General features: G+C 45.8%; 1 protein-coding gene across 6 annotated transcripts in view; it reads right to left on the bottom strand.

Annotated features, from left to right (window-relative positions):
- kcnma1a (potassium large conductance calcium-activated channel, subfamily M, alpha member 1a) overlaps positions 1-22,625 on the bottom strand; it is a 1,078,477-nt gene that overhangs the window by 34,330 nt on the left and 1,021,522 nt on the right. For 2 of the 6 annotated variants that reach the window (XM_070865680.1, XM_070865679.1), the window contains 4 exons: positions 13,519-13,713; positions 6,231-6,349; positions 1,879-2,103; positions 593-621 (listed from right to left, as the gene is read on the bottom strand). In XM_070865680.1, coding sequence (XP_070721781.1) covers positions 593-621; positions 1,879-2,103; positions 6,231-6,349; positions 13,519-13,713 — 568 coding nt within the window. Of the gene's footprint in view, positions 1-492; positions 2,104-6,230; positions 6,350-13,518; positions 13,714-22,625 lie in introns of those variants that run through there. The other 4 variants (XM_070865676.1, XM_070865678.1, XR_011588354.1 and 1 more) reach the window with 3 other exon arrangements.

The following is a 22,625-nucleotide window of genomic DNA, read 5'->3' as shown; positions in this document are numbered from 1 at the left end:
ACGGTGATGCTTTTATCCATACATTACTGCTTCTTGTTATGGATCCCACACTGCCACTCCTCCTTGACGACAAATTATGTAGAAACGTGTTGAGGGACAAATACATGATACAGAATGACTGATTCACTAAAATATCACTTGCAGCAAACTGAATTTTCAAGAAAGAATGAGAATAGATGTTAGCCAAACCATTGTGTGAACAGGATGATTAATTGCCCAGCTAACATCAACATAAAATCAGATGATCCTGTCGCTCTCAGACAGTACAATGAGCTGAATGATAGAATCTGCACAACTGTGACAGATTCCAATTGGACACAAGGCAATCACATGAGCAGCAAGATGCCACATGCAAAGGAGCAGACGATTGATGGACACGCAGGGTCACATCTGTCATGGACAAAGCAGCAGCAGCAGACGACAGCTCAGTTCGGCCAGAAAGCATAAATAAACAAACACAAATTATTGGATTTTGTTTTTTTTTTAAAAAAGTCTTTTTTTACTAAATTTCAATTGACAAAGTTTCACAAGGACAAGTATGGAAAGAACCCACGGCAGTTGCCATATCATGCAAAACCATTGATAGTCATACCTTGGCTCATTCTAGTCATCCTTGTAGCACTTAGAGAAAAAGTAAGTAAATATTCTAGGTAAGTTTACAATTTTCTTAAACTATCACATTTTGGTCTCAGCACTTTCACTGGCACTGTCCGACTGAACATTACAATCTCCTGTAAACCAGACGGTGCCAGTGAAAGCTGACTCTGGTTAGTAATCTCTTAACCATAACACACATCCACTGGCAAACTCATGCTATGAAATAGTGGTATAGTGTAAACATAGTTTTAGGAAAGTATATTAAAGTTATGAATATATATATATATATATATATAAACTTTTCTTTACTGAATGGGGAGGGGGAGGAAATGCTTCCTAAAAAATTTACATTCCCACATAACACCAAAGAAACAAATATCCTGCATCCATGAAAGATCGACAGTGCGTACGTGCCAATTGTATCTATGACAGTCACACAAAAGAAGTGCGTTTAACTGTCTTCATGAATACAAACTGTAGTTATGAAATGGCTACTGTATAAAAGTGTCTGACACACTATTTTCTTATTTTTTTTTGTTCCTTCTGCTAAGATTCACATCATTGAACCATCCCAGTAAAACATGACTGACTTCTTTTTTATCTTAGGAAATATAAAAGTTAATTTAAAAAAAATGTGACATCAATTCTCAGGGAGAGAAGAAAAAAAGGTTGACAATGTAACAGTCAAATCAAAAAGAATAATGCTTTGCATGTCTCGCTAAATTCTATTCATCGCCCCCAGCCCCCACCCAACACCAGCCCTTTCAGCTCTATGTCTGCGCTAATACGAATGTGCTATTGAATCAGTGGCATAGCAAAAAATGTCAAGAATTTAAAATGCTGAGAGAACAACAGTCACTTTCGCCAGGAGTTGTCTGTTTGGATACAAGTCATTTCCAGTTTAAGATAATTATAAAAACCCTACCGTTTTCTGTACCCTAATGCTACGCATTAAATAATGATTATTATTGTGCTCTATGTAAACTATCAAACATTAGGTAAGCAAGTGTTTCAAATAAATGTATGTCAGTAGTTGCCGCTGCAAGTTAATTGGTGTTTGGTATGATTGGTTTTTAGGTCCATCTGGATTGTTGCTGTTGTGCTGCAGGAGATGAACGATGGAGTCTGTTGACAAACACATGCATACAGACGAACATGTGCAGACATACGTGATGCGGTCTGTGACAAAGGGAAGCTCTGCGCTGGGGGATGGGCAGAGGTGGAAACTCACAAACAGTTGTTTTTTTTTTCAACAGTTAGCCCCTTTCGTCAAGCACATACTTCTGCTTTTCCCGAGGATCCCGGATCTTGTTGCGGTTGGGACGGCTGGTGGAAGATGGTATGGAGTGCACGGACGAGCTTTTCTTGCTGGAAGAGTGGGAGGAATGAGACGAGTGCGATAAGCTGCCGCGGGATTGGCCAGCGTTGTGGTCAAATTGCATCAGGCAGAAGATCACATCCGTCGAGATGAGTTCAAATTCATAGTGTGGATTTGCAATCACGTATCTGAAAAGGAACAGGAAAGTACAAATGAATCGTGCAATCTACCCCCAGCACTGGAGCATTATTATAGTATTAGTATTCGGCGGTCCCTAGTGTTGAGGATGATCCGCTTCCACACCAAAAAGGGAAGAGTTCACAGGCGTTTCAATGAGGGACCTGACATTCTAGGTCATGAACTACATACTGAAGAGTGGAAGATGCCTGTGCCTGAATTCTTTGAACGTGTGGTGGCCGTTGCATTATTATCCATGTAAGGATCGCAGATTCTAAAAAGAGTCCCATTTTTTTAATTGTGCTTTTGCCTGAAGCTGGAACACGGTGAGAAAATTTGCATCAAAATACATTGGCCAGAAATCCCACTGTGTTAATTGTGGACGGAGCCAATTGCAATAATGGAGGTGATTTTCAGCTGACCGCTGGGCAGGATACCCAGGAGCTCGGGTGGGTCAGGGTAAACACCCTACCCGATATACCTCTCTGTAGACTCCAATGGAGGGTAAAATTGGGCGTGCTGGAAAAAACAGCCTTGCACCCAGTCCTGGTGGTTTGCTGGCTTAGGCGAACATTGCCCGCCAATGTTTCTGCAAGATGCTCGACCTGGGAAAGCTGAGAACGAACATGATCCGTCGCTTCTCCACTGTAGCAGAGAACATGAAGTGCCAGGAAACGTGGGAATGATCATCTATCTGTGAAGCTGGAGTAAGATTTCAGGGAAGAGCGAATCCAGCTTCAGTCAGACATTACCCACAGTGCAGCAGCAGCTGGGGTGGGCATGCAGCGCACTCTGCTTGAAGAACTAGGAAGAAAGACAAACTTGCATTTATATAGCGCCTTTCTCAACCACTGGATGCCTCAAAGTGCTTTACAGCCAATTAAGTACTTTTTGGAGTGTAGTCACTGTTGTAATGTGGGAACATGGCAACCAATTTGCACACAGCAAGCTCCCACAAACAGCAATGTGATAATGACCAGATAATCTGTTTTTTGTTATGTTGATTGAGGGTTGGCCAAGACATCGGGGATAACTCCCCTGCTCTTCTTCGAAATAGTGCCGTGGGATCTTTTACGTCCACCTGAGACAGCAGCCCCTCAGCACAGCACTGGAGTGACAGCCCAGATTTCTGTGCTCACGTCCCTGGAGCAGGACACATGTGGAAAAACAAATAAATGCAGGAAATGCAAACCTCTTCCAAGTGTGCAGAAAATCATCGAGTGAGCAACTGGGGAATGGGGATCAATCTGATTATCTTGGCTAGAACTTTGTTTTGCCTTTTGAGTGATGTCTAAGTGGCAGTTTCTGAGCAATGCTTCAACAGAACAAAGTAAACTGAAATAATTCTGGCATAAAAACTAGACACTGAGTGATAGTATTAGTTAGACTGCAATGAGATTGACATTACTTGTATTTATTTGGAAAGCAGCCCTTCGAACACTGAGGTAATGAAGTCTCTGTTACTTTAAACTGCTCGTGGATGCAAACGGTGAAAGCTATGCTGGGGAACGTCTCCGGTGATGGATGTGGTGCTGTCTTTCTGGTTATAGATCATCCGCTTGTTGTGTCATTCCAGTATTTTCAGATTTCCAACAATCGTGATCGATCTATTTAATCTCCGTCGGCTCCCAATCCCATTTAAAGTTGTACAGACGCCGTCTGTTTACCGTATCAAACAGATCGGGGGCTGGGGAAAGTGGGGAGAGTAGGGAATTTTAACCCCAAGGATGGGGTTGGTTGGGGACAAAAGGGAAGGTAAAAAAAAAATTCTCCCACCTGGCCACTTCCGGGTTTAATGGTGGATGGGCGCCCAATCAGCTATCAAGAGGCGGGCCACTCACTAAAACTTTAAGGACACTGCATGGCGCCACTTTAACTCCAGTCTTATTTTTAAAGCATTGAGGCTTAGGAATCCGGGCAGGTAAAAGGAGGTGAGGTCAGAGCCTTTAATGCACTGCTTGTGGGACAGGAGGAGCAGGAGTGTTTTCCCCAGGCCCAACAAAGCTAACAATCGAGTGGACCCCCTGCGATGTCCCCCTCGGGGCCTTCTGTACCTCCCCGGACTTCCCATCGCCCCCACCCTCCGCGATGTCCAATCTCCCCCCCGCCGATGTCTGATCCCCTCCATGATGTTCCACCCCTCCCGCGATATCTGCGCCCGCACTCTCCCCCCCCACCCCGCGATGTCCCACCCCCTGCGATGTCCCACCTCCCGCGATATCCGCGCCCCGCACCCTTCCCTCCCCCCCTGCGATGTCCCACCTCCCGCGATATCCGCGCTCACACCCTCCACCCCCTGCGATGTCTGATTCCCTCCCGTGATGTCCCACTCCCGCGATATCCGCGCCCCGCTCCATCCCCCACCCCGCAATAGCTGCTCCCCGGCTGATTTCCAGCTCCACAAGCAGCCGCACTCTGTCACACCCTGGTTATTGAGCTGGAAACCTATTGAAAAAATGTAAATGGCGCCCTGCCATTAAATTCGGCAGGACCCTAACTTCCAGGTTTCCAGTCCGAAAATCTCCCTGTCACCCCACCCCTGCCCCCACTCTCTTCCTGGCTCCGAGTAAATTTCGAGGCCATCAGACCCATATAACCAGTAGCTGTTAGTATCACAGTAATTCTTATCTCATTGGATGTGACAGCATCCATGCTGCTTATTGCTGGGGCACAATGTCACAACTGCCGGCAACCCTTCAGGTTTTGGCCAACCCAGTGATTGTTTTCATAGCTGGTAACTGGTCGTGCTTTTGGTTAAAACAAGCATGAGCGATCTCTGGTATTCTTATTGGTTATCACTTAAATAGGCTCCCTTAAACTGACCAAGTTCATTATTACTGTATAATCAGTGATCTCGTTTCAAAAGAAGACAAAGGCTGTCTGGCAGCACCTACACCCATGCTGTCTCGATAATTGGGCCTGATGAGGAAAGCTACACAACAGGCCTGTACCCCAGCACTTTCACTTTCAAACAATTAGAGAATACGATTTTGATTAGACCGCTGGTTCTGTGGAGCAAAGTCCTCATCTTCTGCCCAACTTCCTGAGGCAGAATCAGTGAAATCAGGCTTGTGTAAACCTCCGCAAGTTTCTCGGCCCCAGAGCTCGATACTGCCAGTTTCGGACAATCGGACAGTAGCCTAATGCATGTTTTGCTTGTGAGAAACCAGATCTACCTTGGAATTGAAGTATTCACTTCCCATGCTCATTCTGAACCAGCATTGAGAAGAAGCATGGAACGCATCCCACTCAACCAATAGATTGAAGCCAAGGCAATTCCTTCATGCAAGTCTACCATTTGGTGAAATGGTTCCACTGCAAAAATAAACATGATGGAGCACAAGGCAGGACTTCAAAAGACCAGCATTAAGTGATCATGGACTGCGCGCTGTATTTACTCTAATGTCTATCTGCGAGTATAAACATTGCAACAACTGAGGAGGTGTCCACAGTAAAGTAGTTCCAGTCCCGACACTGTGTCTAGTGAGGAAGGACACGAGTATTGTTTGCTTTGCCGTAAATGCAAGTCTTTTAGCCTGATGTTGTGTTTATGTTTTGCATATCTATGTTTCACTCTCAAGAGAAGAAAGTTTTGGTGAAAAAGAAATAAAAGTGTTGTGAACTTTAGAAATATGAGGACGAATGACATGATAAAAAAACATTTAGAGTGTGTTTATCACCATTGTTTGGGGCTGGAATGATCAGCTGATTTGGATTGATTTCCTGGCAGTGTTTTAATGTTAAATTATGTGCATAACATCAATTTGTGTTATACCTTGGGATGCCATTGTCTGTGTTCATGGCGTCTGTCACAGAATCTTGTCGTAAACAAGTCAATTTGACTTAATCCAGCTCTGCTGCAAGACAGCACAAATAAATACCACCGATAAAACTCTCATCTCAAGTGCTCCTCGTCTACAGTGAATGACACACTGCCTATTCCCCCTCAACACTGGTGCTGCTCAGCTTACCTCATTCTTTCATCAAACTCTTTTTCTGACGGCAAAGGCCTACACAGATGGTCTGTGCTTCTACGTTAGGTTTTGCCTCGGTAATATTATGGCAAACATAGCAAAAATAGTGAAAGTTAAAGGGACACGAACGTTAGAAATAACAACGAAGGAACCGTGGCACTTACCGCTTAGTACATTGGTTATGTGCGCGTAGATGCGCATCTCTCAATCGGTAAATTCCAAAGCAAAGCATGCTGTACGTTTTTAAGGCCTTGCAGAACAGGTCTCCATAACAGCCACCATCCTGGGGTGAAAAGAAGACAGAAGAGATAATATCAGCAACAGCTTAGCTTCCAGGGCAATATCTGCCCCCCCCCCCCCACCAACACCCCCCCCTCCCCCTCCACATACCTCCAGTTGAAGGTGTAGAATTGGGAAGAAATGCAAGTACGTCAAGTGCGACACAAAGTTTTATAAAATGGATGTGACGAAACAGAATAAAGAGGTGATACACATGACAAAACAATTTCAACTGATTGTCTTGGTCTAAAAAGATACAAGTGTAGTAAACAGAAATTGTCCAAGCCAGTTGCGTAATGTTACAATTCTGCCAGGTATGAGGATTGAGCAGCAACACTCCGAGATAGTTTTCCTGTTACTCTTCTACGCACAAAATACCCACCACTTAGAAGAGTCATCATTCCTGGCTTCGAGCAAGTAAATCACTTCAAGCAATACAGTTTGCAAAAGGCATTCACATTCCAGGTTGCACAGCTGTGTGAAGTCGGGCAGATCAAGGTGTGAGGTGTGAGATTGTCTCAAGTGTTGGCGACACACTGTTCCAATTTTGCAGCAGTGCGAAGTGAACTTCAAAACTTTTTTTTTAAACTTTGGACAAGAGTTTCCGCTCTGGGCACAATCGGCGATCTGGGCCGTGCATTGGGCGAGTTCTGCGAAGGGATTTTATTGCTCGTGTTTCCTCCCAAACTCATTCCCGTAACGACAAATGTCAAACGTTCCACGGACCAGCGCAATCAGGCAGCATTTTAGAATGCATTTTATTTTTTTTAATTTGCAGCAAAAAATATTCCTGGGTATGTTTGAGAGTGGGAACCAATGCTCCCTTTAAGCTGTGAGGCCAGGCAGAGCTCTGAAGCCCTCAGTCAGTCACTTTCAAACAGGAAAAACTGCACATGCCCAGTAGTTTGTGACCAAAAATAACTGAGTGGGAACACTGGTGGTAACCTGGTTCAGTTTGAATGAATATGGGTTTAGCAAAAAAAAAAGCATTTTTAATCAGCGTGTCCATTCCCCCACCTCGATTTTAAATAATTGAAAATCTATATAGAACCATTTAAAAAGCTATATAGAACCATTTACTTGTTACATTGGGTTACAGTAGTCAGTTTCTTAGTACAGACAACTCTCGATTATCTGCACACGGATCCAACGGGAAACCATTGTAACGGGATTTTAAATTTCGGTCCGGGAAGGCATCGGGCCGCTGACATCGGAGTCCTTTTGGTCGGGGAAGGCATCGGGTTTTAACTTTATAATGTTAATCGCTCTAACGAAGAAATCGTTTACCCGGCATAGCCCAATCCCCGAGGGACCCGGATAATCGAGAGTTGCCTGTACATTAAAAAAATATTTAAATGCGCCTAAAAAAGTTTGATTTTAAGAGCCCCCTTGAAGGCCCGCAATCGGGTGCAATTAGCAGAAACTCGCCGTGGTGGTTAATCCGATTGGGGTCCCTGGCCAATTTGGCGATGGGGCCTACTTCCAGCTCAATGTTTTCGAAACGAGCGCAAAAGATCACGGAAACTCGATTTGCGCTGGATGCGTGCAGTAGAGATTTACGAGGATGTTGCCTGGACTGGAGAATTTTAGCTGTGAGGAAAGGTTGGAATAGGCTGGAATTGTTTTCTTTGGAACAGAGGAGGCCGAGGGGAGGCTTGATTGAGGTGTATAAAATTGTGAGGAGCCTAGATAGGGTGGATAGGATGGACATATTTCCCCCAACAGAGAAGTCAATAACCAGCGGGGCATAGATTTAAAGTAATTGGTAGAGGGATTAGAGGAGAGTTGAGGAGAACATTTTTCACCCAGAGAGAGGTGAGGTTCTGGAATATGCTGCCTGAAAGAGTGGTCGAGGCAGAAACCCTCAATGTATTTAAAAATTACTTGGATGCTCACTTGAAGTGTCGTAACCTATAGGGTTACATCCCAAGAGCTGGAAAGTGGGATTAAGCTGGATAGCTCTTGTTCGGCCAGCACAGACACAATGGGCCGAATGGCCTCCTGCGCTGTAACTTTCGATGATTCTAATTTGCTCTTGAAATTCCTTCATCTTTTGCGCCGGTTTGGCCAATTTTGGACGAATTGCGCTGAAAAAGCCAGGCCTTTATCGTTAACATTTTCTAATGTTTGCAAATTCTCCCATTGGCTCTTTGTTATCATTCGAATTGAACTGGCGAATTCTCCAGGTTCTGGCGAGTGCTTAGCCTGGCCAGAGAGCTGGGTGGAAGCGACAATGTATCTCGGGTCCCCATTGCTCGAAGCAGGAGTCGGTCTCCAACAACATGCTCAGAGTCTGGTGAACATCTCTAACGGTATTAACCCTTCTGTTCGCTGGCTGGAGCAGTTGAAGACATTTTCTGAGGTAAACCTTCTTTTATACAGATATATTGCTCAGAAGAAATCATTAAGAGAGAGTGTTGCCATCTGAGTCTCTTAAAGAACATCAACTACAATTAACCAACTTTTTCTCCTTTCTCTGTGCACTATTTAGTATATAAAATATTTTGGTTCGAGCACCATGCACTGACGAACATGAGCAGCAAGCAACACGGGAGAAGGAGTTGCTGCACATGAATCTGAAGGAGCTGAATTAACTCGCAGTCAGAATGACATGATTGCTGAAGCACTCTGGGTTAATGACTGTATATCCATTAATGTCAATTCAGAATGCTCCCCTGACTGAAACCTTTGTGATATTCTCTTTTTCTATGGGATTGAACGATGATTTGACAGGAGTGAAATTAAAAACAGTAATCCACTGTGGTGGATCGGCACTTAAGAGGTTCAATTCACAAGGAACATTCTAGAGTGCATTTACATTCTAATGGCATTCTACGCGAAGTAGAGAGAGCATCAAATAATTGAAGGCACGCTGTACCCCCATATTCTGTAGCTCCTGCAACCTCCAAAATAATAATTCTTTTTGGTTTAAAATAATCTCATTCTTATTACTTTCATCGACACCATTTCCACAAAAGGTCAGAGGTCACTGGAGAATCAGCCTCTTGTGAAACTATTTGCACTGTTGTGACACGTCACGTTCTTGTGTGAAAGTGCCGGCTTCAAGGGTTATGTGCTTCCCCTGCATGAAAGAACTTTGGTAATACTGCATCAATGGTGCATTACATGGGACATACCAATAGACGTATTTTCAATAGAAGCATTTGCCATGTCTCCATTCCATTCTTGCTTGGGGTTGCTCCCACCAGCGAGGGTGGGGCAAGATGGACTGGTGCCAACAGGGCAATGCAAGACTGGTCCTCCGAGATAGACTCTCCTCCTCCAACACACCTCTTCCTCTGGCTCGAAATGATATGTTCCATTTTAGTCCTCCATTCAGTAGCTTCAAACACACCTTGGGGAGTCACATTCTCAACTGCTGGACCACCCATGCATCGCAGCGGAGTCTGATCCCGCCATTTGTTCCATTTTAGAACATAAGAAATAGTAGCAGGAGCAGGCCATTGGGCCCCCCCGCCATTCAATAAGGCCATGGCTGATCTTCCACCTCAACTCCACTTTCCCGCCCGATCCCCATATCCATTGATTCCCTTAGTGTCCAAAAATCTATCGATCTCAAACATTGAATATACTCGACACAAATGAACCAAAGGCGACGTAAGAAAAAACCTTTTTGTGCATCGAGTGGTTGGGATCTGGAATACACTGCCTGAAAGGACGGTGGAGGTAGACTCAAATTTTTTCTTTCAAAAGGGAGCTGGATAAGTATCTGAAGGAAAAGCTTTGCAGGGCTATGGATAAAGGGCGGGGGAGTGGGACTAGCTGAGAGTCGTCACGGGCTCGACAGGCTGAATGGCCTCCTTTCACGCTGTAACCATTCTATGATTCTATGACTGAGCATCACAGCCCTCTGGGTACAGAATTCCAAAGAGTCATAACCCTCTGAGTGCAACTGTCTCCTCATCTCAGTTCTGAATGGCTGACCCCTTATCCTGTGACCTTGCCCCCTAGTTCTAGACTCTCCAGCCTTTCAGCATCTACCCTGTCAATCCCCTTCAGAATTTGATACATTTCAATGAGATCACCTCTCATTCTTCTAAACCCCAGATATTCTAATATAGGCCGAATCTACTCAATCTCTCCTCAAAGGACAACCCTCTCATCCCAGGAATCGATCTTGTGACCCCCTCTAAAGTAAGTATGTCCTTCCTTAGGTAAGGAGACCAAAACTGTACACAGTACTCTAGGTGTGGTCCCACCAAAGCCCGTACAGCACTCATTACAAGGAGAATGTGTTGAACAGAAAGACTATGTGAGGTACTTGGTATTTTAATGACTGCATTGATAAACACACAAACATAACTTCTTTGATATCATCTTATTCTTTTTCCTCTTGGGACGAAGGTTTTATTGAGTTGCTGCTGGCTAAGAGGAGGATTGAGTTGAACTGGCATCTATCCATTTTACATCATGCATATGATGGCTCGCATTGTGTAATTTACCAGAAAACATATTCTAATTCTCAAACAGAATTATAGATGTAGATTGATGGGATATAGAAAATAATTCACCCAGTGGGTTATAATGACAGGCAGCCGTGTGATTTGATCTTATGACCTTCTGGTCAGGAGACAAGTGTCCAGCTGATTGGATTAGTAACTGTCGCTTTGCTATATTTTGCTGTACTTTTCTTTGAAAGTACAATCTATTAGGTATAAACTGGCTATCATCCATTTAAAATGAGCATCTTCGATTTACGATGTGTTTTTCTATCGGGTATTTTTGGTGCTACCACAAACACCAGCATCACCTTCACGTTCCCCACAGGGCAAATGTTAAAATGAGCTCTTTGTATTCGTTCCCTCTTCTCTCTTGGGCTCGCTGGGTCTGATTCCAGGGCCGTGAGGTAGCCACGCACCTACTCTTCATCAGTGGTCTCAGTCAGTGAGTATCGTAGGCTGTTCATAGAATCACAGAATGGTTACAGCATGGAAGGAGGCCATTCGGCCTGTCGAAATGATGCCGGCTCTCTGCAAGAGCACTTCAGCCAGTCCCACTCCCCCCTGGCCGCCCTTTCCCCGTAGCCCTGCAATTTTTTTGCTTCAGGTCCAATTCCCTTTTGAAAGCTGTGATTGAATCTGCCTCCACCACCCTCTCAGGCCGCGCATTCCAGATCCTAACGACTTGCTGTGAAAATAAGCTTTTTCTTATGTTTGGTTCTTCTGCCAATCACCTTAAATCTGCACCCTCTGGTTCTCGACCCTTCCACCAATGGGAGCAGTTTCTCTCGATCTACTCTGTCCAGGCCCCCATGGTTTTGAACACCTCGATCAAATCTCCTCTGAAACTTCTCTGCACTAAGAAGAACAACTCCATTTCTAGTAATAATGACACAGAATTCACCAGGGGGTCGTGGTAGACAACTCTCTTCCTGTCCTTACCAGTGTCCACACACATGCACGGATAGAGTGTGGGAACCGGTGGGATTTGCCCATCCTTAGTCTGGAGGTTCGGAGAATGGTTGTCGTGCACATTTGCAATGGCTGGGGGAATCCCAGTAACTCAGCATATGCTCGGGATCAAACTGGGGACATTGCTTGACAGCACAGATAAACTCCACAGCAGGCAGTGACTGCAGTGGTTGGGGGTCTGGTTGCATTTCTCATTCTCGTCTCTGTTTATTGACCCCTCCATTCTAACTCTGTGCCGTTTGCAACCCCATTCTCTGGCTGAGAAGGTGACGATCCATGTGCTTCCAGCCCGATGGCTTCTTGAGGCACCTGTCAACATAGCTGGTTTTCCCTCTCTCCCTGGGTGACCTCTGCACTGCTGGTCCCATCCCAGATTCCCAGTGAAGAACCCCCATTACCAGGCCCCATGACACAGCATGGTTAAGCACCAATAGGTTAGTGCAGTGAGCCCCCTCAAGTTACAAGTCCATTAAGTGCTAAGTTACATAGATTACACAGAACTTACAGCTCAGAAACAGGCCATTTTGCCCAACAGATCAATGCCGGTGTTTATGTTCCACACGAGCAACCTCCCACCCTACTTCATCCAGAGTTTAGAAGCATGAGAGGTGATCTCATTGAAACATACATAATTCTTACAGGGCTTGACAGGGTAAATGCTGGGAGGATGTTTCCCCCGGCTGGGGAGTCTAGAACCAGGGGTCACAGTCTCAGAATGAGGAGTCAGCCATTTAGGACTGAGATGAGGAGAAATTTCTTCACTCAGCGGGTGGTGAATCTCTGGAATTCTCTACCCCAGAGGGCTGTGGAGGCTCAGTCGTTGAGTATATTCAAGACCGAGATCAACAGATTTTTGGATATTAAGGGAATCAAGGGACATGGTGATAGTGCGGGAAAGTGGAGTTGAGGTAGAAGATCAGCCATGATCTTACTAATAATTAAGCAAAATACTGCGGATGCTGGAATCTGGAATAAAAACAGAAAATGCTGGAAATACTCAGCAGGTCAGGCAGCATCTGTGGTGAGGAAGCAGAGTTAACGTGTGTCGGGTCGATGACCCTTCGTCAGAACTGGAGAGTTTTCGGAAAGAACAGATTATTAGCAAGCACTGAAAGTGGGGGGGGCGGGGGAGAAAGAACAAAAGGGAAGGTCTGTCATAGGATGGAAGACAGGAGAGATTAGAGAGACAAAAGGGGTGATGGTCCAAATTCAAATGGTAATGGCAGGAGTTAGAAAAAACATTAGTCAAGATAGAATGTGAAGGGGCCGCCCATTTAAAACTCAGATGAGAAATTTCTTCTCTCAGAGGGTTGTAAATCTGTGGAATTCACTGCCTCAGAGAGCTGTGGAAGCTGGGACATTGAATAAGTTTAAGACAGAAATAGACAGTTTCTTAAACAATAAGGGGATAAGGGGAGCGGGCGGGGAAGTGGAGCTGAGTCCATGATCGGATCAGCCATGATCATATTAAATGGTGGAGCAGGCTAGAGGGGCCGGGTGACCTACTCCTGCTCCTATTTCCTATGTTCTTATACTGACCAACTGCATGATCTTATTGATTGGCTGAGCAGGCCCGGGGGGCCCGAATGGTTGCTGCTCCTAATTCTTATGATCTCACCCTATCAGCACATCCTTCTATTTCCCTTAAATGTAAAGAAACGGCAGCGTAGGGCATGAGGGCGAGCTGCTTTTCAGTGGGATTCGAGCGGGGTACTGAGACAAAGCGACAGATACACCTTACCCCAAGGTCCGCGAAGGGCCCATCATACAGGGCCAGCTGGGCGACTCGACACCTGTCTCTGTTGGACAGCGTTTGCGGAGTGCTGTAGCCACCTCGCAAAGCATTCTCCTCAGCCAGCATCGACTCCAGCTCCGGCGTGGCTCCCCCTGTTACTAATGTCCGTATCAGAGTCAGGATATTGTCATTGAAGTATGTCTGCAGAGATAAAACAAACTCTTTAAGCAAACACTATTAAAGTCATCACCGAAGAAATTCAAATTAGGCTTTGCGAGGACTTTGTGCAGTTAAAACTAGCGTGCTGTCACTTCACATATTTTATCTGGGAAGTGAGCAGACAGCAGACTCCAATTACTCTGTTTTAGTTGTATGTCCCATTAGGTCCCTTCACTATATATCTTTTCTTCCACACACAAATCCAGGTCAGTTTTGTTCTAAAGGACAGAAATTGTAATGATTAATTCCCTCTATAATTGGTGTTAGTGGGGATGCAAAGTCTCCCCCTCTCAACGTTAACTTCACAACCAATATGAGGCTGAGAAAGATACAAAAGTAGAAGACTCTGGACAGGTTTAAAGCCTGTATGAGCTAGAGTGCCTTTTTTCCTCATGACTGATTCAGCTGGGAACAGCCTTTATGCTGAAAATGTCGCTGCACATTACCGCGCGTATTCTCCTGCCGTCCGCTCCTGCTATCACAAGCTGCAGCTTCAGGACAGGAGCTGACAGAAATCAGACTTAAGTATGTATCAATTAAACATTTTGATTTTTTTTGTGATAATAAATGGATGATGAGGATAAAGTCCCAGGTGGTCTTGTTTAAAACACTCGAGTGTGCTGGCAAGCACTGTTTATTGGGTGCACAGCTACTTCAAGGTGACAGCTTGCCAGCATCTATAACCATCCCGTCCTGTCAGGTAAACAAGCAGTCTTCAAAATATTTATTTAATGTCAATATAATAAATTTAAGCTTCATTAAAGATGATTGTTTTAGTAGAGGAGGCACTGTCCCTTTTATGGGCCTCCATGGGCTATATTTAACGGCAGAATCTGTACAACAGCCTCATAACAAAAAGCCCTGGCTTTCTCACAAAGTTGCTGGGGCCGTTTATTTAACAAAAATATCCGTGCTCCCCGCACCCCCACACAAAATATGCTGATCCATGCTCTGAGCACAGGACATGGAGCAGAGGGAACAGGGTATTACGAACAGAGTACAGGGTATAGGGCACAAGTACAGGACACATGGTATAAGAACATAAGAATTAGGAGCAGGAGTCGGCCATTCGGCCCCTCGAGCTTGCTCCGCCATTCAATAAGATTATGGCTGATCTTCTACCTCAACTCCACCTTCTTGCACTATTCCCATATCCCTTGATTCCCTTAATATCCAAAAATCTCTCGATCTCTGTCTTGAATATACTCAAAGACTGAGCCTCCACAGCCCTCAGGGGTAGAGAATTCCAAAGATTCACCACCCTCTGAGTGAAGAAATTTCTCCTCATCTCAGTCCTAAATGGCCGACCCCTTATTCTGAGACTGTGACCCCTGGTTCTAAACTCCTCAGCCAGGGGAAACATCCTCCCTGCATCTACCCTGTCAAGGCCCTGTAAGAATTTTGTATGTTTCAATGAGATCACCACTCATTCTTCTAAACTCTAGAGAATATAGGCCTAGTCTACTCAATCTCCCCTCATAGGACAATTCCCCTCATCCCAGGAATCAGTCTGGTGAACCTTCATTACACTCCCTCTATGGCAAGTATATTCTTCCTTAGGTAAGGAGACCAAAACTATACACAATACTCCAGGTGTGGTCTCCCCAGTGCCCGATATAATTGCAGTAAGACGTCTTTACTCATACACTCAAATCCTCTTGTAATAAAGGCCGACATACCATTTGCTCTCTTAATCGCTTGCTGTATCTGTAGGTTAACTTTCAGTGATTCGTGTACAAGGACACACAGGTCCCTCTGAACACCAATATTTTCCAATCTCTCACCATTAAAAAATATTCTGCTTCTCTATTTTTCCTACCAAAGTGGATAACTTCATATTTCTCCACATTATAGTCCATTTGCCATGTTTTTGCCCACTCACTTAACCTGTCTATATCCCCTTGAAGTCTCTTTGCATCCTCCTCACAACTTACATTCCCACCTAGCTTTGTATCATCAGCAAACTTGGATATATTACATTTGGTCCCCTCATCCAAATCATTGATATAGATTGTGAATAGCTGGGGTCCAAGCACCGAACCTTGCGGTAACCCACTAGTTATAGTCAACCAACCCGAAAATGACCCGTTTATTCCTACTCTCTGTTTTCTGTCCGTTAACCAATCCTTAATCCATGCTAGTATATTGATGATGATGATTACCCCCGCTCCCATGAGTCCTAATTTTGTTCAATAATCTCTTAAAGTGCCTTCTGAAAATCCAAATACACCACATCCACTGGTGCCCCCTTATCTATTCTGCTAGTTATAACCTCAAAAAACTAACAGATTTATCGAACATGATTTCCCTTTCATAAATCCATGTTGACTCTGCCCAATCCTATAATTATTTTCAAAGTGTCCTTTTACCACGTCCTTAATAATCGATTCTAGCATTTTCCCTCCGACTGATGTCAGGCGATCCCCGTTTTCTCTTTCCCTCTTTTCTTAAATAAGGCACAAGGTATAAGGCACAGGGCATGGGTTACAGGGTACAGGGTATAAGGCACAGGGCATGGGTTACAGGATACAGGGTATAAGGCGCAGGGTATAAGGCGCAGCGCATGGGGTACAGGACACAGGGTGTAATGCGCAGGGCATGGAGTACAGGGTATAGTGTGCAGGGCATGGGGTACAGGACACAGGGAATAGGGTGCAGGGCATGGGGTACAGGACACAGGGTATAGGGCGCAGGGCATGGGGTACAGGACACAGGGTATAGGGTGCAGGGCATGGGGTACAGGGCACAGAGTATAAGGTACAGGGCACAGGATATAAGGCGCAGGGTATAAGACGCAGAGCACAGGATATAAGGCGCAGGGTACCTTACAAGTACAGGGTACAATGCAAGTTGTATCACCAACGATGTCTCCTCAAGATCCTGCAAATCCCCTGGGAGAACAGGCCCACCAACATCAGTGTCCTCGCCCAGGCGAACATCCCCAGCATTGAAGCACTGACCACACTCGATCAGCTTCGCTGGGCAGACCACTTAATTCGCCTGCCAGACACAAGACTCCCAAAGTAAGTGCTCTATGTGGAGCTCCTTCATGGCAAATAAACTAAAGGTGGGCAGCGGAAACGTTACAAGGACACCCTCAAAGCCTCCCTGGTGAAGTGCGACATCACCACTGACACCTAGGAGTCCCTGGCCGAAGACCGCCCTAGGTGGAGAAAGTGCATCCGGGAAGGCGCTGAGCTCTTCGAATCTCAACGCCGCGAGCGTGAAGAGGTCGGGCGCAGGTAGCGGAAGGAGCGTGCGGTAAATCAGTGCCAGCCCCCCTTCCCCCGACGAATATCTGTCCCACCTGTGACAGGGTCTGTGACTCTCATGTTGGACTGTTCAGCCAACAAAGAACTCACTTTAGGAGTGGAAGCAAGTCTTCCTCGATTCTGAGGGACTGCCTAGGATGGTGATCATGTTGCAGTGTCGATGACATCATCAGGCCCTGACTTTCAATCTCAGGTAGGCCTCCGACTGCTTGGTACAGGACCTTTCTGGGCAGGAAAACTGGAAATGCCTCAGGAGCACAGCACAAAAATCCAGCCCCATTTTAACTACCCGCCCGCCCTAGTCGTCCGAGGCGGGCTGGCTTAAAGTTGAAGCTAAACATCGGAGGCTAAGCCTCCAGAAATAGAACATTCCCAATGTTACGATATTGGAAAAGTTTCGATTTTGCAAAATTCAATTTTCTATTGCGTTTAATTTTCAAGATACGTCGACCTTGCTCTTTTCTTCCTTTTTCAATAAAGAAATCGGCATTGTAAAATCCATTCCTTCTACGTCCACAAGCGCAACACTGCCTGTCGATCACAGTGATGTCAATCTTGCAGCACTGGACTCCCTGATTGATTGAGAAATGGAGTAACTAGCGTTGGGAGAGAGGTGTCACCGAGACCGATAGCGCTGCCACCTCTTGTAAGGAGAGACAGGGGCTGATCCACTCTCCATTCACAAACACTGTCACAACCTGCAAACACAATGCCTTCAGAAAGGGCTGGGATGTTTTGCTAAATCGCTTCCTTCAGCAACGACCTGCAGAAACACGTGGAGGGAGCAGCCACCAAATAAATAAGAACTTTGGCTTAAATTCTGCAGGCTGCAAAAATAGAGACAACCGTAAGATGCTCTCCCAATATCCAGCTTCTACATTCACACACACTTTGGCCCTGATATTATCCTCCCGCCCCCGCTCCCCTCCACCCTTGACGGGCAGAAAAGGGTCAGGCGAGGGGTTAAAATCCTAAAAATCGAGATCTTGCTTCCACATCGCCGTAATATTAACGCCGGCGGGGTCCATTTAAGATTCAAAAGTCGTGGCGCGATGATGACATTGGTGTCTCAATGTAAATTTATACAGTGGGGGGTGGGGGGGGAGCCCCTAAACATGGCATTGTCCACTCATTATCACATTGCTGTTTGTGGGAGCTTGCTGTGTGCAAATTGGCTGTCTTGTTTCCCACATTACAACTTCAAAAGTACTTCATTGGCTGTAAAGCGCTTTCAGACGTCCGGTGGTCGTGAAAGACGCTATGCAAACACAGGAGGAGCAGGCCAGGTAATTTTTAAAACCGTGCCCGTCATTGAATTCCTTGGGGGCCCTCCAGGACCCACGTTGAGTCCTTGGCCTCCCTAGCCCCGGTCGCCCCACGATCATTGGGGAATTCCCAGCCCTGCGATCTTCAGGGATTCCCCATTAACAACCTTGTCCGACAGCTGCATTAGCGGAAAAAAAAAACCCGGCCTCCACCAATTCGAGGGAATCCCCTCCAGCCCAATTCTCCCTCCCTCCCGCCCAACCGCCGTCCACATGGTCAATCTGGCCGGGATCGGGCAGGACTCTGCGGTGATCTATTTATATGAGGCCCTGCCATTAAGATCGGTGGCGTCTCCACGCATCCCCCCCCCCCCCCCCCCCAACCTTGCCGGGTCCGTCACCATTTCCGCTCCCCCTCCCCCTTCCCCATCCCTGACCTTGCCTGGTCCGTCACCCTTCCCCCCCCACCCGTCTGCGTCAAAATCAAGCCCTTTGTATCTGCAAGGCACTGTCAGCATAAACATTGCAAAGTGCGGTGCATAAAATGGGCAGTACCAGAGGGGAGAAGGTTAGAAATATTACAACTTTTCACAGGTGTCATAAGAACATAAGAATTAGGAGCAGAAGTAGGCCATTCGGCCCCTCGAGCCTACTCCGCTATTCATTATCATGGCTGATCTTTTACGTCAACTCCATTTTCCTGCACTATTCCCATATCCCTTGATTCCCTTAATCATAGAAATAGAAATCATAGAAATTTTACAGCATAGAAGGAGAACATTTCAGCCCATCATGTCCGCGCCGGCCAACAAGAGGTTATCCAGCCTAATCCCACTTTCCAGCTCTAGGTCCGTAACCCTGTAGGTTACAGCATTTCAAGTGCACATCCAAGTACTTTTTAAATGTGGGGAGGGTTTCTGCCTTTCAGGCAGTGAGTTCCAGACCCCCACCACCCTCTGGGTGAAAAAATTCCCTTCCAATCCCCTCTAAACCTTCTACCAATTGCTTTAAATTTATGCCTGGTTGTTGACCCCTCTGCTAAGGGAGATAGGCCCTTTCTATCCACTCTATCTAGGCCCCTCATAATTTTATACACCTCAATAAGGTCTCCCCTCAGCCTCCTTGTTCTAAGGAAAACAAACCCAGCCCATCCAGTCAGTCCTCATAGCTAAGATTCTCCACTCCCGACAACATTCTTGTAAATCTCCACTGTACCCTCTCCAGTGCAATCACATCCTTCTTGTAATGTGGTGACCAGAACTGCACGCAGTACTCTAGCTGTGGCCTAACTAGTGTTTTATACAGTTCCAGCATAACCCCCCTGCTCTTGTATTCTATGCCTTGGTTAACGAAGGCAAGCATTCCGTATGCCTTCTTAACCATTTTATCTACCTGGCCTGCTACCTTCAGGGATCTGTGGACATGCACTCACTATGTCCCTCTACACTTCTCAGTGTCCTACCATTCATGTGTATTCCCTTTCCTTGACTGAGCCTCCACAGCCCTCTGGGGTAGAGAATTCCAAAGATTCACCACCCTCTGAGTGAAGAAGTTTCGCCTCATCTGAGTCCTAAATGGCCGACCCCTTATTCTGAGACGGTGACCCCTGATTCTAGACTCCTCAGCCAGAGGAAACATCCTTCCTGCATTTAATCTGGCAAGCCCTGTAAGAATTTTGTATGTTTAAATGAGATCACCTCATTCTTCGAAACTCTAAAGAATATAGGCCCAGTCTACTCAATCTCTCCTCATAGGACAATCCCCACATCCAAGGAATCAGTCTGGTGAACCTTCGTTGCACTCCCTCTATGGCAAATATATCCTTCCTTAGGTAAGGAGACCAAAGCTGTACGCAATACTCTAGGTGCGGTCTCACCAGGGCCCTATATAATTGCAGTAAGACATCTTTACTCTTACACCCAAATCCCCTTGTAATAAAGGCTAACATACCATTTGCTTTCTTAATTGCTTGCTGTACCTGCAGGTTAACTTTCAGTGATTTGTGTACAAGGACACACAGGTCCCTCTGAACACCAACATTTCCCAATCTCGGTCACCATTTCTATTTTTCCTCACAAAGTGGAAAATGTCAGATTTCTCCACATTATAGTCCATTTGCCATGTTCTTGCCCACTCACTTAGCCTGTCTATATCCCCTTGAAGCCTTTTTGCATCCTCCTCACAACTTACATTCCCACCTAGCTTTGTATCATCAGCAAACTTGGATATAGTACATTTGGTCCAAATTATTGATATAGATTGTGAATAGCTGGGGCCCCAGCACCGATCCTTGCGGCACCCCGCTAGTTACAGTCTGCCAACCCGAAAATGACCCGTTTATTCCTATTCTCTGTTTTCCCTCTGCTGGCCAATCCTCAATCCATGCTAATACATTACTCCCAATTCCATGAGCCCTAATTTTGTTCAATAATCTCTTGTGTGGCAACTTATCGAATGCCTTCTGAAAATCCAAATACACCACATCCACTGGTTTCCCCCTTATCTATTCTGCGTGTTACAAACTCAGAAAATAATAATAGGATTGGTTAGAGTCAACACGGATTTATGAAAGGGAAATCATGTTTGTCATATCTGTTTGAGTTTTTTTTAAGTGCCCTGTTATCACGTCCCTACGACAGATGACAGGCTAACTGGTCTGTAGTTCCCCGTTTTCTCGTTCCCTCCTCTCTTAAAAGGAGAGAGAACTTCCTCCCGGTATTACGAACCCAATGTTTGGGTAACCGGGCTGCCCCAATCATCATCATCATAGGCAATCCCTCCGAATAGAGGAAGACTTGCTTCCATTCTAAAAATAAGTCCTTAGGTGGCTGAACAGTCCAATACGAGAACCACAGTCCCTGTCACAGGTGGGACAGATTCGTTGAGGGAAAGGGTAGGTGGGACTGATTTGCCGCACGCTCTTTCCGCTGCCTGCGCTTGATTTCTGCATGCTCTCGGCGATGAGACTCGAGGAGCTCAGCACCCTCCCGGATGCACTTCCTCCACTTAGGGTGGTCTTTGGCTAGGGACTCCCAGATGTCGGTGGGGTTGTTGCATTTTATCAGGGAGGCTTTGAGGGTGTCCTTGTAACGTTTCCTCTGCCCACCTTTGGCTCGTTTGCCATGAAGGAGTTCCGAGTAGAGCACTTGCTTTGGGAGCCTCTATATTTTCACCCTACATTCAGACCTACTATTTGTGAAAAATATGTATATACCACACGACAGCTTCACCAGCAAGAGGAAGATAACCACATTGTTGGCAGAGAGAAGACACGGCTGGCACTAACGGGTTTGCCTCCTGCCGCACTGCCAGTTGTCCTTCGAGTGAGATCAGTTGGATCTATCTTCTACAAAGACTGCTAGCAATGGGAAACAAAAAAGGGGAGAAAACGCTAAACACTGGCTCAATATACAGGATTTTTCTTGCTTCATTTTGAGCAGTGAGGGAAGCCACATACATGGTGGACCGCATGGCGATTGTTTGACCGTCAGGGGCAGACACAGGCTGCTGGCAGCCATCTTACTTTGCCACGACTGATATAAACCTGGAACTGCTTGCCACAGACTATTACAGAGAATTCCTGGCCAAAGACTGCCCTAAATGGAGGGAGTGCATCCGGGAGGGCGCTGAGCACCTCGAGTCTCGTCGCCGAGAGCCTGTAGAAACCAAGCGTAGGCAGCGGAAGGAGCGTGCGGCAAACCAGTCACCTGAGAACACACTTTTAGAGTGGAAGCAAATCTTCTTCGATTTCGAGGGACTGCCTATGATGATGATGACAGAGGATTAACAACACAGAAACAGGCTATTCAGTCCAACAGGTCTGTGCCGGTGTTTATGCTCCACACGAGCCTCCTCCTACCCTGCTTCACCTCACCCCATCAATATATTCCTTTCTCGCTCCCCAGTGCTGAGGGAGTGCTGCACTTCGGAGGTGCCGATTTCAGATGAGATGTTAAACCGAGGCCCCGTCTGCGCTCTCAAGTTGACGTAAAAGATCCCATGGCACTATTTTCGAAGAAGAGCAGGGGAGTTATCCCCGGTGTCCTGGCCAACATTCATCCCTCAAGCAACATAACACAAGGCAGATTATCTGGTCATTATCACACTGCTGTCTGTGGGAGCTTGCTGTGTGCATATTGGCTGCACACATTACAACAGTGACTACACGTCAAAAAATACTTCAGTGGCTGTAAAGTGCTTTGAAATATCCAATGGTCATGAAAGGCACTATATAAAAGCAAGTCTTTATCTAGAGTGCCCCTTAAATGTACCTACGCTATTCACCTCCTTCTGGTAGCAAGTTCCACATTCTAACTACTCTCTGGGTAAAGAAGTTTCTCCTGAATTTACTACCGAA

The sequence above is a fragment of the Pristiophorus japonicus genome, chromosome 22 (assembly GCF_044704955.1).
Source record: "Pristiophorus japonicus isolate sPriJap1 chromosome 22, sPriJap1.hap1, whole genome shotgun sequence".
Lineage (NCBI taxonomy): Eukaryota > Metazoa > Chordata > Chondrichthyes > Pristiophoridae > Pristiophorus > Pristiophorus japonicus.
The sequence above is the reverse complement of the archived record's forward strand: the minus strand, read 5'-3'. Positions and strand labels throughout refer to the sequence as shown.